Below are 18,079 nucleotides of genomic sequence, written 5' to 3' on the forward strand. Positions count from 1 at the left end.
GGGCCGGAGGGCAGGGGACTGACTGGCAAAAAAGGGTCAAGTGCCCAGCTTTGTAAATGACATTTACAAAGAAAAGTGCAAGGCGTGATTATGTATGTCCATCCATCCATCAACTGTACCGCTTCTCCTCACTAGGGTTGCGGGGATTGCTGGAGCCTATCCCAGCTATCTTTGGGCAGTAGGCGGGGGACACCCTGAACTGGTTGCCAGCCAATTGCAGGGCACACAGAGACGAACAACCATCCGCTCTCACATTCATACCTAGGGGCAATTTAGAGTGTCCAATCGACCTGCCATGCATGTTTTTGGAATGTGGGAGGTAACCGGAGTACCCGGAGGAAACCCACGCGGGCACATGCAAACTCCACACAGGAAGGCCAGATTGAACCCACGACCGCTGCTGTCTCTCACTGTGTGGCCATCGTGCTAACCAGTTGGGCCACCATGCCACCGACTGATTATGTATGTGTGACATTTATTTCATGACTGTGGATGGTATGATGAAGAATGACACACAAGCCAGGACAGCCATGGCAATCCCTCACTGAGATGCAGTGGCAGGCTGTGCATTTCACACGGAGGCCTTCAGTGAAGTCCTTCTTCGTCCAACTTGAATAAATCCCCCTCATATTACCATCATTTATGACACCACAGCTGGACTAATAATATACAGACACACACTTATGCACTACTCAGTGAGTGTTGGACGACCAAGCTTCTCTTGAAAGGTCCGTCTTGAAAATGGTCTCGCAAGTGTATCTGCAATGAAATCCACGCTTTTCCTTCCTTCTGCCATTGTGGTCTAAAAAAGCAAGAATATATTTTTGATTTTTTAACTGTCGCATTTACGTCTTTCTGGTGTGTTTATTACGCATAGCGCAGCCCCCTCTGAGTGAGTATCCAATCACAAGACGCGTTCATCACCTTCAGCGTGAGGCCTGTGAGAAGGCGCACTATAACCAACTGGTGATCTGATTGGCTATCGCAACTGTCTATCAACTATGAAAGCCCATTGACTTGCACAGAACAGACGCCCGCACGATTGTATCGTAAGGCCTCGGACGAATAGTGCGTGCAACTGGTATTATGAAATTTGCCTGGCAACACGAGCTAGCTGAATTCTGATTGTATAAAAACCCTCACCTAAAAATACAACATTAGGTTATAATATAACATCAATGTGAAGAATATGATCAGGATTTCTTAATTATGTTAGGCCAGCAGAGAAGGCCTTGGCCGCCGACCACTCCTGAGGTGTTGTGTGACCCTGACCACCCCAAGGAAAAAATTCTGGCTACGACCCTGTAAGAGCGCGTCAGCCTGCAGTGCACCATCACTTCAATATAATAGTTGGTGCATTTTTAAATTTGGATCATCAACTCACATTCATTTCTATAAAACAAAAATACACAACTACACCACTGTAAATAACAAAACAGCAGCACCACAAACTCATACTGCTCATTGAGCCTGTATGTGACATTCCTTTTTCCCCACATAAATCATAGACAAATCCCATTGCATTGATAATCATGTTTTTTTTCTGTGCATAGCAACGCAAGGGAACGAGGAAGAGGAACTGGAGGAAAGGGAGGACTTGTAGTAGAAGTAGGAGGAGTCTGTTTGTTGACATCAGACGAAAAGGAAAATCAGATGAGCGAAGACTGGTGATAATAACTCCGTTTCTCGCCTTTAGCCAGACGCAAAGCCTTGGCGAAAGCTAAGGTAGAACATTAGATGATGACTTGCCTACACAGACACCGCTGACCATTGATTGTTTTCTGTATTTCAACATTTGTTTGGCGCTAGCGCTAGCCGCACTGCTAAGTTCGCTAACATTGCAGGGAAAGTCATCGTTAGCCGAAAGCTAACGTAACCTGAAATACACTAGTGATGTACACTACCGGCAATTGGAAGCACAATTTTGAATAACAACTACTTGTAAGTAGTGTGGGTGATTATGGACAACTATACAAGCGTTCGCTGTCTGGTCATATCTGACTGTGTATCGTTGGTGTTATTTAAATAGATTGTTGTACTTAATCGCTAACTAGCTTGCTTGCTAACTTAGTTGTTTAGGATTCATTGCTTTATTGCTAACAACCTAGTAATAGCCGTCATAAAACGAAGAATCTATGCATTTAACCAAAGAGACTCTACAAGAATATATAGGCTTAATATTAAGTCAGTTGGTCGTATTGTTTTAAATGTTTGAACAAGTTGTAAAGTAGCCAACTTCAGTCGTTAACAATCAGTAAGATGGCCAATACTGTGTTTTTTTGCTTGGCATGTCAATTTAAGTATACATTCCGTGGGTTGGCTTGTGTCTTTCACTGCCTGGCGATATTTTTCCCTCTCACATTCCTATTTATGAATAATTTCAACATTAATCCGAAAGACATTGTCTAATGAAGAAATGTTTTTTTTTTATTGGGGCGACAAGTGTTCCACTTGCAGCAGCAGTTTGTTTAAATAAATATAGATTTAATGATTAGATTGACAACATTTTAAAAACTGATTTCCCATAATATTTCTACCATTATTTTCAAGTTTATCTCTCCTCTCTATGAACTTAATGTGTTTCTTATGATGTGGTGAAAAAAATGAGCAAAGGTTTGTTGAAATTGTGGTACTACTCAGGCTCACTAATGTCCTCAACCTCACCATGCATATAACTTGTCCATACTTGTCTTTCAGGTCCCCTGCACTGCCTAGTCTTGGATCTGAGCCAGACAAAAAGGCTAATATGGCAGCCAAAGCAGGAGACAACCCCGACAGCCTCATGACTCTGGCAACAGTATTCTGCCTGAAGAACCTCAGAAAGACGATGTGCTATCAGGGTTCGAGGGACAAGCTCTGCTTGCGCTCAGACATCTTTCTTCCCAGTGAAATCTGTGACAAATTGGTCAACGTGTATGTATATGGCATTATCATGATTATACTAATTTCAGTTTTGATTAGCCAGTTATGTGTGCTCTTGATGTATTGCAGAGCTTATGCATGCTAAGTTGTTTAATTTGTTTGTTAAACAGGTACATGGAGTTGGCCCATACAGACAGTAACTTTGAACCACAAGAGAACTTTTTCCAACTATTCTCAGAACCCCGGAGCACCAGACTCACCAGAGTGCAGCTGAAGGAAGACTTTGTCCGTGACAGAGACTTGGAGGCTATAAAGAAACAGGTAAAAGGCTGTACTGTATTATTAAATGAAGATCAAGTTTCATAACACATGTTTACGAGTAATAGAACAGACTGTCTGAGGGGAACTGTGTATAGTATTTATAAGTATAGTGCATTCACACCTATTTTTATACTCACTTGTGCCTTGTGATTTTGGCAACAAAATGGGGTTTAAAATATAGGTGACTAAATTAATCGATTATCAAATGAAACAGCAACTAATTTATTTAGCAATTATTCGTTTAGAGCCATTCTCCATCCATCCATCCATTATCTGTACAGCTTGTCCTCACAAAGTTCGCGGGGGGGTGCTGGAGCATATCCCAGCTATCTTCTGGCAGTAGGCAGGGTACACGCGGAACTGGTTGCCAGTTTAACTTAAAATTGTCCAAATCTTCTGATTTCAGCCTCTTATACAAAGTGCTGTACATAAAATAAAAATCAGACATGTAAATCCAAATACAGTTAAAACAATAATTTCATAAAAACAGTAAACACAATAAAACATTGAAGTAATGCAGATTTTTCATATTGAGTCGAAAAGCTAAGGACGCCAAAGAAAATCTCATCTATTTTCTGTTTTTGTAATTTGGCCAAAGAAATTAAAATATTACTTCGGCACCATCTTGTGGAATCTTGGTGCTGTTGTTAGGTATATTTATTGATACTGTAGTGAACGGGTGCCCAACCTTTTTTGACCAAAAATCTACTTTTCAAGCAGCCAATGTCCCGCAAACATCCAGTTAAACACACGCACGCACGCACACACATGCACGCACACACGCATGCCATGATTATTAAGTAGGCAGAACGGACCCTAACATAAACTATACAGAAAAATAAACCAGATGCAAGGCAGTTAGTTTTTAGAAAAAATATAATTGCCTACCTTTGTGGTAGACCTGACACGGGCACGCAGGGACACACTTTTGTAGTGTGTAAAGTGCGGAATCATTCCAATCGTAGCTTGTATGTAACATTTTAAAATACCGCTCCAGATTCCTTTGCTAATTCCATCGGTGCATTACAGATGATGAGTAAAAAAAGAAAATCAAGCTTTGAATGAGAATAAACAACAAACAGATATTGCTCAACGGCTCTGATCGCAAGCTACAAGCAAATGCTGACCGCTAATAACTTCCTATGATGTTGGTCATGAGCTGCCGTAGGTTAAAGGTGTTTTACTTTGAAAAAAATAATGTGGATATGAGAATGATAGTGGCGTAGGCTGTGGTATACACTACATTAACACGAAACACATAATAATAATATGAGAAATAATGATTGATTAAATTGTTCCCTGTCCCCCCTCGCGGTCGATTTGGGACCAGTCTTCGTTCTATTGGTCAATCACTATTGACTGGTTGGGCACTATTGTTGTGGAATGTTTACATTTCTGTTTGAGATGTCCTGTTTTGTTTCTAAGTGATCTATAAATAAAGTCGAGTTGTTGGCAATACTTGAATGGACAAACTGAAAGTATGTCTGCTTCTCTCCCAAAGTAGCAACTAATAGCGTGTAGTTTATTTTGCCATTTGAATTAGCATGTATTCCCTAAGATTTCTCAAGTCTAAAGGTCACAAGGTGCGTTTATTGACTAAATACTGCTTGCATAATGTGCCAGTACACGTTTGTTTGCTTTTGTTTATTTGTGTAATATTACGTCAATTTGTCTAGTATTAGCTAACATGCTGGCTAATATGACTGAAAAGCTTATTCTGCTTATTTTTTTGTGCTGAATAATTTAAACACTGAATACTTTTGTCAATGCAGCATGTGTTTATGATTGCGTGCATTTTAGATGAATGGTTTTAATACTTAATGATCATCTCCATATTTGAGCGTCACCGCCTTGTGGCATAAATTACACGCAATTATAAAGACCTGAGCTTGACTTTAATTGATGATCTATTCTTGACTCGATATTTCTCCAAACTTGAGCCTTTCTATCATGAAATAATCGGTTAGCGCGGTTCTAGTGAGGAATCAAAACTATTGAGCCTAAATTTGCTATCCATTAAAAGTTCTTAAACTGCTTTTTTTGTGTTCTTCCAGGACCTGATTGAGCTTCACCTAACCTACTGCAACAGTCTGTCATCCCGCAGCTTAAAAACACTGACCTGCTTCCGTGAGACGCTGGTCTCTCTTTGTCTCTTTGGCTGCAGCAACATATTCTATAGGAAGGGTGGCGCCCCATTGGCCTGCAATGAAGATACAGAGGATGACGAGGAAGAAAGCCCTGTTTCAAGACAGGCGTTAAAGTCGGACTTTAACTTTCAGGGTTTCAATCGCCTGCGGTTGCTCAACCTCGGTGGCTTGCCAGATGAGATGCATGCTGAGACCCTGCTCAAACCCTTGAAGTCGCTCACTTCGCTAGATCTGTCTAACGTACAGTTACTGGGAACAGCGTTTCTAACTCAGTGGAAAGACAGACTGGCATCTCTTGTTCTCTACAATGTGGACCTTTCTGAAGAGTTGGTCAGTACGGTAGTGGAACTTGTCAATCTCAGGTAAGGACCAAGTTTTATTTGCATTAATATTTCCAACATGTGTGAGTTGCCTAAAATGTGGCACTATTTAAAAAAAAAAATGTATATTGTATTCTTTAATTCATTTAGATAATCACCAGAAGGCAATTTTGCTTTTATCAGCCTCACTTACAAACAAAAGAATTAGCCTGCTTCCTTGAGAGGTAGCTCAACAGAAAGGCATCTCCTGAGCAACTTGTCCCAATTCCCCCCTTTTTTTCCCCACAATGGATGTTGAACCACCAGTCGCTAAGCCAAGCCCTTGCAGATGCCCATTTTTGTTTTCACTTACTTGTTTCATGTCTGACTGGCCTTATATTCTTTGTCTATTATATACTTATATAACAAATTAAGAATTAGCCTGTTACACAACACTCATGGAGAGTCTTTTGCTCTCATTTTAATACCTGATTAAATACAAGCTTAGTTTTGTTGATAACGAAATAATTGTATAATTTACTGTACAAGCCCACTAATACCTAACGAACCTGCATTCCTCAGGCATCTTGACATCTCACGAGAGAGTCGGAGGACCTCCAAGTTTAAGATGACCAGGAAAATCTTGACTGCTATCATTCAGCGATTGGTCAATTTGGTTTCACTGGACATCTCAGGTCACATCATGCTTGACAACTGCACAGTTCCACACTTAGAAGAAGCAATGGGTCGGCCGAGGTGGGTCAATAACACAGAACTAAACAGACAATGGATATAAAAATCTCTTTCATGATCCTCTGAGAACATTTTCTCTTCTCTAGTAACGAACCATGCAAGAGCAGCATCTACCCTTTCCAAGAGCTGAAGAGGCCTCTACAGTTTTTGGGTTTATACGACACTACCCTTTGTAATGTGACACACATCCCTGCTTATAAGGTACAACTTACAGAAATGACTTCAATCTTCTGAAAGTTAGGTGTGTCGAACACATTATATTCTCTATTGTATTAAGTGGCATAGGAGAGGCTCTAAATTTAAGTGTACTTCACTTCTGTTTCACTCACTCACAGTTTTACAGCGTCTAACCTTGAAAATAAACACCTCCCTTTGTGAGCGTCAATAAGACATCCGATATTACAGCCCCTCTGGAATTGCTTTAAATATTATGATTACAGTTGATAATGTAAGAACACTATGGCAGAATAACATTCACCCTCCATTTTGGGTTTAACATTACACAATGACCTATAACATGAAAGTGTAGACAGAAGCATTGTTAAAATGAATGTGGCTTACACTAGCGTTACACGGGATCCTCTAAACCACGAAGGTGGAAGCTGTAAGGCCAAGACGACAGCCCACGCTCGCAGCTATCACAAAGCTTAGGACAAGGTGCCTCTAACTTCCACGGCAAAACTCATGCTACAGCGGTACTATTGAACGTCTGTTCATAAACAGATGAAGCCTTGCTCAAATGAGAGGCAACATTTTAAGACACCAGTACAGACCAGTTTAGTAATGTGCAGTGTGGCTTATGACTCAGGCACTCTTCTGGAGTTGGATATGTAATGATGATGTTTCCAAAGTAGAAAGTTAGTCTACAACAATATACTGTATAACCATATTTACAATTTGATATGTACCTGGGAATGAAATAGTGAATCTTCTGGTGAAAATGTACGTGAGCAGTGCACACCTTGCAGGGTCCATTCAAATTAACACTTTCCTCTTTATTATTGCCCACGTCCTCTATCTGTAAGAACTTGCTTGTTTCTTTGACTGACACTTTTTATGGATTATAAAAAAGTGACAGAGTACAATATATTGCTCGGAGAGCCTCAGATCGCGATACAGGCTCGCAGTTTTATAACAAACCTCACAGTGATAATATTATTTTTTTCAAAACTAAAACCTATTTGTTCAAATGGACTGTTCCAAATTATGCATGGCAGTGCTTCAAGACATTCTATGGGTTATAAATAATCTATAATAGTCAATTGTTGAATTTGCAACATCAGGAGGTTGTATTTGTTTAAATCAAAAGCTATGTCTCTCAAAAATACCGTAATAGGTCGAGTTTCATTTTAAAATAGGAATGCTTAATTGTTAGCAGCTTTGCTGGTCATGCATCCATTCAACTCGTTAATTTTTGCAGATTGTCTGCTTGAATGTATTTGCGGGCTATCAGAATAGGCTCCCCAAGCTGCAGTTTGGATGTGAACTGCCTCCCACCCTCATAGATGTTTTTTTTACTGCCTCATAGATTTTTTGCTTGACAATGTTTTACAGGATTTCAACAGGGTTGAGTGTCAGGGGAAGATGGAGGTCACACATATATTTAATTTGCAGAGACTATTTATAAAAATTTGAGAAAAAGATGATATACGTAATCATTTGGAATGCGGTGCATAGACTGGAATAAAATTTCCTGGGAAAACGGGGAAAAGAAAAAAGTACTTTCCACTTCAGTTCTTTTTAAATTTCTTTGTTGTAATTGCTCCTTCGTCTGAGGAGATTAGGTTGCATTATACAAAGAAAATTATAAAAAGATGTTGAAAACAATGGTGATGAGATGACTGTCATGATGTTGGCGTGTTACTTTAGAAATGCGTGTTGACCGTGCAGTATACGGTTGTTTTGTTGTGGATATGTGCAAGAGACTACCCTTTAAACAATGAGAACCGGAATACAAAAGATTGTGTGTATTAAAAATTCTTATTAACAGCTTTTGTTTTGTGCTTCTTGTTTTTGTGGCGCCTTTGCAGGTGACTGGATCAAAGAATGAAGACCAGGTCCTGAATGCTATTGAAGCTTACACTGAGTTTCGTCCTGAATTGGCCCATAGAGCAATCAATCAGCTGTTTGACATTGCCAGGATACAACACTGTGTCCAGCTACTCCGAGCGTTGCAGGTATGAGAGAAGGCCATCGACTTATCGACAAAATTGTTGACACAACAAATGTTGCTTTCCAATAACGGCGAAAAAAATGTCTTATTTCAGCTTGTTATAGCAGCATTGAAGTGCCATAAATATGATAAGAGCATTCAGGTGACGGGTAGCGCTGCTCTCTTTTACCTGACAAATACTGAATATCGCAGTGACCAAAGTGTGCGGCTTCGCCAAGAGGTCATTCGAGTGGTTTTAAATGGAATGGAGCAATACCAGGAAGTCACTGTAAGTATGCTCTTCTTTGTCATACGTGAAGTGTACTATGCAATTTTTTCAACATGTATAAACACAGAAACAAGTAAAGAACTGCACTTAATGCTTTGTTGGAGTGCAGTTTCTTTACATCGTAGAAAAAAGGTACTGACATATAATTGTCATTCATCTCCTCGGTGATGATGTCTGCTGTGTCATTTTTTTCCTTTGCCTTCTGTAAAAATGGAGCAAGTAAAACCTGAGAATAAGCATTCATGATTGCGTTGCACAGTGTTAAGTTGAATTCTCCCTTTTCCCCCCAAACCCATCTCCATGCAAGGTTCAGAGAAACTGCTGCTTGACTCTATGCAACTTCAGCATTCCAGAGGAGCTGGAGTTTCAGTATAGTCGAGTCAACCAGCTGCTGCTAAAAATCTTGGAGCCAGCAAGGCAGGATGAATCCATCCAGAGAATCGCTGTGCACCTCTGCAATGCTTTAGTCTGTCAGGTCGACAACCACCATAAGGAAGCTGTGGGAAAGATGGGATTTGTTAAGGTAACATCAAAATTAAGTTTTCCATTTTAAATTTTTTTTCACCCTATATTTCTTGTTAGATGATACCAGTTTACTCACGATAATACCCTCTGTATTTTGTATATTGCATATATTTAGAGCTTTATGATCTAGAACTACGAACGGATGTATGTGCTTTTATTGTTGGATTTTCAGCAAATAATATTTGTTAATTTGGAAGTAATAGTGTTCACATTTGTCAAAAGATCGATCTACCTTGTTCCTTATTACACATGGCAAGTGCAGAATGTGCAAGTGAATTTCACAAATTGTTGAAGCCGTGCTTCTATTTTGCTTACTTTTGGCTGTACTTTACTTAATTGTAATAGTTTGCTGCTTAGAGATCAAGAAAAATAAAACTGATGTTGGTCATCCCTAAATGGTGCTAACGGATTTATTTTAAGATTTTTGTTTTTTTCAATCCATGCTCGTGCTTTGTTTGCAGACAATGTTGAACTTAATCCAGAAAAAGCTGCAGGATCGAATGGTGAGTTGCTAAAGCTATAGACTTAATAAATAAAATTGCATTCTTCGTGAAATTCTGTGTGTTTGTTTGCACCAAGTGTGACCAGGTGATGGAGTTTTCTTGGAGTGCTCTGTGGAATATTACTGATGAGACACCAGACAACTGTCAGATGTTCCTCAATTGTCATGGAATGAGTCTCTTTCTGGACTGTCTGAAAGTGAGTTAGTGTATAATTGTGGACGTGTTTGTTGTCTCACATGTTCCAACGTGTCATAAAGATCTCTCCGATCTATCTTTTAATGTGATTGAAACCCCTTCTGTCTTTTAATTGAAGGAGTTCCCAGATAAGCAGGAGCTGCATCGCAACATGCTGGGGCTTCTGGGTAACGTTGCTGAGGTTAAAGCACTTCGACCAAAGCTGGTCACACCGCAGTTCATCTCTGTTTTCAGGTAACACTTACTAAAGCCAGTGAGGCATAAAGTCAATTCGCATTGTTATACATGACAGTTGAAATTCTATGTTGAAGTGATTTCAAAGCCAACACTTGGGTACCCTAAGACTGAAACATGTACTCTTGACTAAAGGGCCCTTACATAAAATGTGCCAATATTTGTTTTGGTACATTTCTCTTCTGAGAATTGAAAGGCAAAAGATGCCTACGCTTTAAATGTTAGAAATGTTATCCTTCTTGCAAGCATTTCTCAACAAATACTTAATATTCTTTTCTGTTTTCCTCTCTTTTACATGGCAGTAATCTCCTAGACAGTAAGGCTGATGGGATTGAGGTGTCATACAATGCGTGTGGCGTGCTTTCCCATATCATGTTTGATGGGCCAGAGCTCTGGTTGATGGAAGAGCCACTAAGAGACACTGTGATGGACAAGATGTGGGATGCAATTCAGAGCTGGGATGTCAGCTCACGTCGCAACATCAACTACAGGTGATGATATTTTCTCTGTAATCCGTAATATTAGATCTTAATACTTCATACTGCGTTAAGTGATGGAGGAAACGAGCTGCATACTAAATTGATAAGAGTGCTGTCTCAAATAGTTAAATGTAGGCTGGGAAAAACCCAACTCCCAAACACCAACATTGCTCACATGACACAAGAGATACAGTGATGAACTAAATCAGGGATTAGCAACTTGAATGGTTGGATGATGCAACCCAGAAGCTCACAAACCAGATGTATGACTAATATACTATTTTAAATATAGACAAAATGTGTGCATACATGCTAAATATGCTCTTAATATATTTCACTTAATACATTTCACTGCATGTATAAAAGAAAAAGGTTTTGAAGCAAACAACAAAATCACCACACTAATATTTTTTTCTAGTGCAAAGGCCTCACTTGAATAAAAATTACTCTTCAAGGACGGCACAAAATTGCTGAACAAGTATCCAAAATTAAGTGAAGGACCGCATATTGTAATTTGTTTTTCAAAAAAATGATCTTGCTCAAAATTGTAGTATTATTGAGTTCCCATGTTCGTCGTCCATATCATTCCAAAGCACAAAAAAATTATTCTGCCTTCTCACATTCTAGTAGTATAGGGCAGTGTAAGACCCAGTGTAAGTGCAACTAAAACATGCCATTTAGTGGTGATTGGTGATATTACTTAAAACTACAGTCAACAACTGCATTTTTGCAGTTCGGTACACACAGATTTGCATATTCGCTAATTTTATTTATATTTTTTCCATTTTGGATTTTTCCCAGTTTTTCCCGGATTTACACCCCCCATTTATCCCTGTTTTGTTTTTGTTTGCTTGTTTGTTTTTTTTAATGAATCAAGGGGCCATGGGCCGTCAGTTGCTCATCCATGATCTAGATTGATCCAGAGTTATCATGGCAATAAAAGAGACCATCAAAATATTTGGCAAGCTATTGTTATAAGGTCAACTGAAATTATGCTGTTGCTTCAAAAAAATACGACTGTTGTCAGGTTTGCTGGCTGTTGACCGGCTGCTGCACGACTCTCATGGGGTTTCCTCTGTTTAAAATTTTATACTCTCTTAGGTCATTCGAGCCCATCTTGCGACTTCTGCCTCAAAGTATCGCTCCAGTTAGTCAACACTGGGCCACGTGGGCTCTGTTCAACCTCGTGTCAGTTTACCGTGAGTATCATGACATTTCCGCATTATGTCAAAATAGCAATATGGTAGTCACACACAGTGTTTGAGTTGTTTTTTTATCTTAATGTTTTTGTTGTGAAGCATATATTCACTATGTCCAAGTTGAATATGAAATTGTATCTGTTTCAAAGTTATGTATTTATTTTTCTGTTTTACTATTTCACTTCCCCGTGCTTGTTGTTATCGTCACTAATACACATTTACATACATATATATAAACTCGTGCACTGCTTCTCTAAAAACATTTTGTGGTATCAGAAATTATGCCCACATTTTTCCGATCTGTTCCATTTGCAGCAAGCAAGTACTGTCCACTGCTCATAAAAGAAGGAGGAATTGGCCTTTTGGAAAGAGTTTTGGAGTTGGAAAGTTCGCAGCCTGAGACTAAGGACATGGCCCAGTAAGACAGGCTTTTTCACATACACGTGTTTGCAATTTACATATCATCGTTCCACAAATGTCGTCGTCATAAGAATACCGAAGATTGCCGAATAAAAGCATTTTCGTTGTTAGGGTGTTGCTATGGGTCTAACAATGAATCTAGGACGTTTGCGTTAAAAAAAAAAAAAAATAATAATGTGAGCATTCTTTAAAAGGATTTATTACTCAAAATACGGTTGGTCAAGCTAACCTCACATTTGGTCTATAAGAGAGTGACCATATTTGGACATAACAATGTTGCTGTTTAATTCATTCACTGCCAGCCCAGGTAAAATGAAAGTACGTCTATATCCGTCAATGGTAGTGAATGAGTTAACTGTTTCATTTATTATTAAAAAAAAACTTCTGGAATAGAAAAAAATAAACCGACACAAAATAGAAATGAATCATTCATTTGCGTTGGATTGCATCATCACACAGATCGTTGCAGGCATGTAAATACCCTGACTTTTCTTTCAGGAAAGTAATGGAGCAGTGTGAAAGCTTCAAAGAAGACCCCATGGAAACAAATCATCCACAGGAGGTAAACTACGGACAAAGAGGTTGACACTGCTGAGCCTCGATATCTGGCAAAGATCAAGCAAAACAACCTAATGCTCCTCGTCATCACCACAAGGGTCAATGTGTGCATTTTCTTATTGTGATTAGTTTTAATTTTGTTGGCAGAGCTGTCTCTCTGACCCTTTTCACAGCAGTTTGGGCACCAGCTTCACATATATGACGTTTAGGGGTTAAGACACGGTGCATGGTGTTTTTACCTTTGCTGCTCATAAGCGTCTCCTCCGTTGGGATGGGGGGGCCTTATGTGGGTGGGTGACTGTTATCGCTCAGTGTGTGTTTTGTGAAATATTTCTTGATGGAACATAGCAGCTGGATTGATGCTTGATTCTCAGTGGAAGGAAACAGACACGCGCCGCAGCACACAACTATAACCAAGTGGCATTGACCACGGTGGAGGTTAAAGGTCATGTGGTGTTGTGCAACACCTGCATAAGGTGGCCGCCCTCTCCTGCTAGCTCACTGAGCTCTGGTCTCATGCACAGTGTAGATGAGCCAATACGCAAGTAGGATGCTGTTGGCATGAGGGAAGACTGCGGATAGACTTGTTGTTATATATGTAAATATTGTTTGTCCCTTCCTTTTAATGTGTGTATGTTTTATAATATAACTGTAAACACCTAAGACTGTACCCTCTATTTAAAATTATTTAGATTGGGCTGGCAAATGTTCAGTGCATATTCAATCATTCAACTGTCGTTTAACGATCTGTGGTCGATAAAGGATCATTTGGATTTAGCGTAGCCGCACTTGATTCTGACTTTAAAATTGAATGCTATTCTTTTCACATTCACTTGAGAATTGAGGAGAAAAAGTCAACAAGCTCCCCTTTGGACATGATCGGTGACAGAAAATTCATGTTCACTAACTTCTCATTCAGTTTCACACTCGCACAGCTTACAAGTCACAATGTCGAGTGACCGTTGATATGCAATCTTAAAAATGGCTACACAGTGCTTTCTAAAGTATTCGACCATTACTAATTGCTAGTCTCAATAAATAATCTCAACTTGCAAATTGTTGTAGGACAAACCACAATCAGCGAGGCTATAGTTGCAGATGTTCCTGTTCATATGTTCAACTATCCTAATGCGAGTAGAATATGCAGGTTCCTCGTTTGCCATCGGCACTGTGGCATTGATTACCTTCATATTTACATAACACATTTGTTGCCTTCTATGTCTGCATTTACAAATCACAACCAATCACCATTATGACGGATGGATGGAACATGTTCATGTTAAAGAAATTATTATTCAGTTCTACTTAAGTCACATTGCTGCACTATTACTTTATTTTCATAATAAAAAAAACCCATGAACAAAATCACTAAGAATTAAAATGTTCTATTGGTGAAGTGTGTCTTTCAGAGATTGGAATGAGTCATTGAACTACTCCCCAAGCTTTCATGGATTTGGTTCTTTACACTAAATATTTGTGAGCAGGTTTCCACAATAATTTTGTTGTTGCGAATGTAAAGGTGTCGTATGAAGGTATCTTGCAAATAGTTGCAATTTACATGTTTTGCTCTGTCACTGTTGGTGCAGCAGTACACATACCTGACTTTGGTGCAGGTACCGTGTGTTCACTTCCCGCACTCAGTGTGAGAGTAAATGGTTGTCTGTCTCCGCATGTGCCCTGTGACTAACCGGCGACCAGTCCTGAGTATAGTAAACTGGGTTACTCTTCAGCTCATCCGAGACCCTGAAGAGGATAAGTAGTAAAGAAACTAAACTAGATGGATGTTTTGTTCTGAACATTAGTTGCCACACACATTTGGCCTTTATGATATTTTTCATCAGTTGGAACACTGTAATGCTGCATCCACAAGATCCCACAAACATGACCTCACCTTAAAAGTGCATTGGATAGTATTTTTGTTACATATTATTGGTATAATTACATTAATGTAAGGGAGGCATGGATCTACCAATTTTTACACTTTTAAAATTTGATTTTGAAACAGATTGGTGTGACTTGAATATTAAATTCTATGGATTATTACATTAACGGAAAAATGATACCAACCCATGTACAGATTCATATTACAAAAATGACTCCATTCAATTTTGTTTGTCATGTCAGTGTTTTTGAGGAGCAAACGTGAATATTTTTCCTGAATTATATTTCAATTATTAGTTTTTTTGGTAAGTTACTGTTTTGTGTTAATAGTAGAAAAAAAGATTGGTAATTCTCACTATGTAATGTTTTGTTGATGGAATTTCCCAGTTCCCTCAAATCCATCCATTTGTTTTCTGGCGTGCTTATCCTCATCAGGGCCGGAGGTGAAGTGGAGCCTACCCCAGTTACATTTGTGCGAGAGGCAAAGGACAACCAGAACTGGTTGCTCATGCAGATGTAAAACAAAGTCAAATGACTTCAGTATTAAAAAAAAAGTAAGCCAACAAACTTTGAGAAAATTGTAAATTGGGCAATTCAACAAAATAATTAAGTTTGGTTAATGTCAAAATAGGCTTTCCTGCACTTTCAACAAAGAAATTAGAGTGTACACAACTAATTTCCCCCCAACTTAAAGAGTAAAAACAACTCAGCAAAAAATGTGATTGCTTTGCGTTAATTAGCACTGTTGCCATAAATGCCTATAATTTATATTTCAAAGTTGTTCCAGGATGGCCGAGTGGTCTAAGGCGCCGCGTTCAGGTCCCAGTCTCCCCAGGAGTCCTGGGTTCAAATCTCGCATTTCCCCATTGTGGGACTAATAAAGGGCATCTTATCTTATCTTAAATTGCTGTTTTAGCCCCCCAAAATATAGTTTTCATTTTTTCCAGTTCATCAACCGATGATCAGTTGATCCATTTTATGTAGGTAAATTAATGTAGGTTCCTAATTATGTGCAGCAGTCAAACAATCCTCTCTTCAGATTCTACAACGCTCAACCAATATTCATTATTGCCACTGGCACCTGACTTATGTCATTATCTAATGGAAATGCACCACAGTGTGTGTAGCAGGAACTGGTTCCCAGTATTAACAAACCTCTATACAGTGCATCACTGAGTTCTCTTCCATTATAACCATTATTATATTCATGAGTGATGCCTTTTCTGAAAGCCATGTCATATCAGTTAATGATCCATGTTGGGTTTACTAACGACTTCTCTCATGTACAGTTTTTATTTTTTTTTTTTTTGTGACTCAAGGCAGTCTCTCAGTTGGTACTGGCATTGGGGCAGTTTTGTTTTTACTGATTCACATTCATGGAGGTGATGCTCGAGTTGGCAGTAATCTGAAAAAATAAACTTCACGTCTTGAGATTCATATTTCAGTGTGTAGAGTATATCACCATTTACAAATGTGTTCATAATGTGGAGTGTACTTTTATGAGAATCACAAATGCTCAGTTTTCCTAAGCTTTAATAGATTTGAAAAAGAGTCATGGCTGTTGCTACTGTTGAGAAGCTCTTTCCTGATCACATATTAAGTTATTTGTACTGAAAGTAGGGAAATCACTTGGGAGTCTCAAACCATTTGTCAGTTTCACCAATAGTCAGATGAAGCCTGCAACTGGTTTCTTTTGTAACAACAAGTATAATTCAAATTTGAGTGAATTTGATCCACACTCTGTTTTTTTTCCCTCCTCGTCTAAATAGTACCTGGCCATTAGTGTAAAGGTGAATAAGCAATAAAGATGGAGTGGTAAACAAAGTGGTGTATGTTTTTTTTGTGGTCATTCCCAAGATAAGACATTCATTCATTGTTTTGTGCTACACACAACACACATTTTATCCAATTTAATTTTTAACTGAATAATGTTTATTCTGTTATTTATAATTAAACCAGTTGGTTCTTTTATCTCAGACATTTTTTACATTGTTATTTACCTGACATGTTTGAGCTGCAGTCTTTCGCTTTCTTCAGAGTCGCAATTTCATTTTTTCACCACAAATCTAGACTATTGGCAGTACCCATGCGTATTATTTTCACAAACTATTGACCAATCTAAACTGTTGAAAATGTCTTACTTTCTTTGATGATGCAATTTTAATGGCTCCCCCCAAAAAACTGATAATTGATGGTTTTAATAGAAAAGTTTGGGATTTTTCATTGCCATTTTGGTTTCTTTTTTACTTGTTTTTTTAATTAAGTTAGCTTCAATTAATTTTTAGAGCGGCTTTATTTTTTTTCTCCTCCAATGCTTCAATTTAGTTTAGTTTTTTATTAGTTTTAGTATTAGTTTCTGTTTTTTTTTTTTTTATCTGTGTGCAACATAAAATAAAACTCAAAGTATTGTGTAATAAAGTGAACTGCATTTCTTACACTACTGTTAGAGCGCCTTCGTTTTTACAGTAATACAGAAATAAATACCTTTAAAATAAAATAACCCCAAAAGCCGATACATTAAATAAATTGACAATGACGAATATGACGCACAGTCGCCCAATGATCCAATAAGAGACTCCGGTTTCCTTTAATGCATAAAGTCTACGGAAATTCTGTAACATGCAACTTCCGGTGAAATATTTAAAAAATAAAAGGAATGGTATTTCAAAATAAAAATGGCAGTATTTACAACGTAAATGAAATACATTTTCGCTATAACGATAGTTTTATATACAGTAGTATAAATACTTTTAGTTTGATTTATAAATAAAAAGTTTCCGTAATTGTTGTTTTGTTTTTATATGTTTTTCAGTTTTACTGCTAGTTATGTTGTTATTAATTTTCGTTACTTGATTGACACAGCCAAGGTCCTCAATGGTGTCAGTAAAGCCGCTATTATATTACATTACATTACTGCGATTGGCTGGCAACCAGTTCAGGGTGTACCCCGCCTACTACCCGAAGATAGCTGGGATAGGCTCCATTGCGGTACCGAAAATGGATGGCTGGAGAATATGATATTATTTTATAAGGTTATACATAGCCCAGGTCCTCTTGGTCATTGCATAATAAGCGTGTGTATTGTTGCTTTAGTATTTGTTGATTGTAGTATTATTTGTGAAGCATAGCCTGCCTGATTAATGAGTGACATTAAAATCTTTTTTTTTATTCTGAGGAAATAGAATGTAGCAGACACCGTGCTGTACATTGGTGAATTGCAGCTCGGTGCTCTGTCTCTTTAAACGCAGGGCGGAGAGTCAAT

General features: G+C 38.5%; 1 protein-coding gene across 2 annotated transcripts; it reads left to right on the forward strand.

The window, feature by feature from the left end:
* The first annotated feature begins 1,581 nt into the window (after positions 1 to 1,581).
* On the forward strand, positions 1,582 to 16,624 carry zer1 (zyg-11 related, cell cycle regulator). Of its 2 annotated transcripts, none has more exons than XM_088281955.1 (16): positions 1,582 to 1,725; positions 2,698 to 2,913; positions 3,033 to 3,183; positions 5,238 to 5,692; positions 6,212 to 6,385; positions 6,469 to 6,583; positions 8,413 to 8,559; positions 8,650 to 8,823; positions 9,131 to 9,346; positions 9,810 to 9,851; positions 9,928 to 10,047; positions 10,165 to 10,280; positions 10,583 to 10,771; positions 11,861 to 11,958; positions 12,274 to 12,376; positions 12,877 to 16,624. In XM_088281955.1, exons 2-16 carry the CDS (start codon positions 2,747 to 2,749, stop codon positions 12,962 to 12,964), a joined length of 2,355 nt encoding a protein of 784 aa, XP_088138081.1. In that variant the 5' UTR covers positions 1,582 to 1,725; positions 2,698 to 2,746; the 3' UTR covers positions 12,965 to 16,624. The 2 variants fall into 2 exon arrangements, with proteins under 2 accessions (XP_088138081.1, XP_088138082.1); XM_088281956.1 differs by lacking the exon at positions 1,582 to 1,725 and adding an exon at positions 1,734 to 1,941.
* The last annotated feature ends 1,455 nt before the right edge of the window (positions 16,625 to 18,079 follow it).

This window comes from Idiotropiscis lumnitzeri, chromosome 18, assembly GCF_059441095.1.
Source record: "Idiotropiscis lumnitzeri isolate Australia: NSW breed Sydney's pygmy pipehorse chromosome 18, RoL_Ilum_1.0, whole genome shotgun sequence".
NCBI classification, from domain to species: domain Eukaryota; kingdom Metazoa; phylum Chordata; class Actinopteri; order Syngnathiformes; family Syngnathidae; genus Idiotropiscis; species Idiotropiscis lumnitzeri.

Excerpts from the sequence above, each read along its gene's own strand:
- zer1 (XM_088281955.1), top strand. The coding sequence starts at position 2,747 with ATGGCAGCCAAAGCAGGAGACAACCCCGACAGCCTCATGACTCTGGCA. Across the intron at positions 3,184-5,237 it reads TGGAGGCTATAAAGAAACAG|GACCTGATTGAGCTTCACCT; the intron begins GTAAAAGGCTGT and ends GTGTTCTTCCAG. Across the intron at positions 10,772-11,860 it reads CGTCGCAACATCAACTACAG|GTCATTCGAGCCCATCTTGC; the intron begins GTGATGATATTT and ends ATACTCTCTTAG.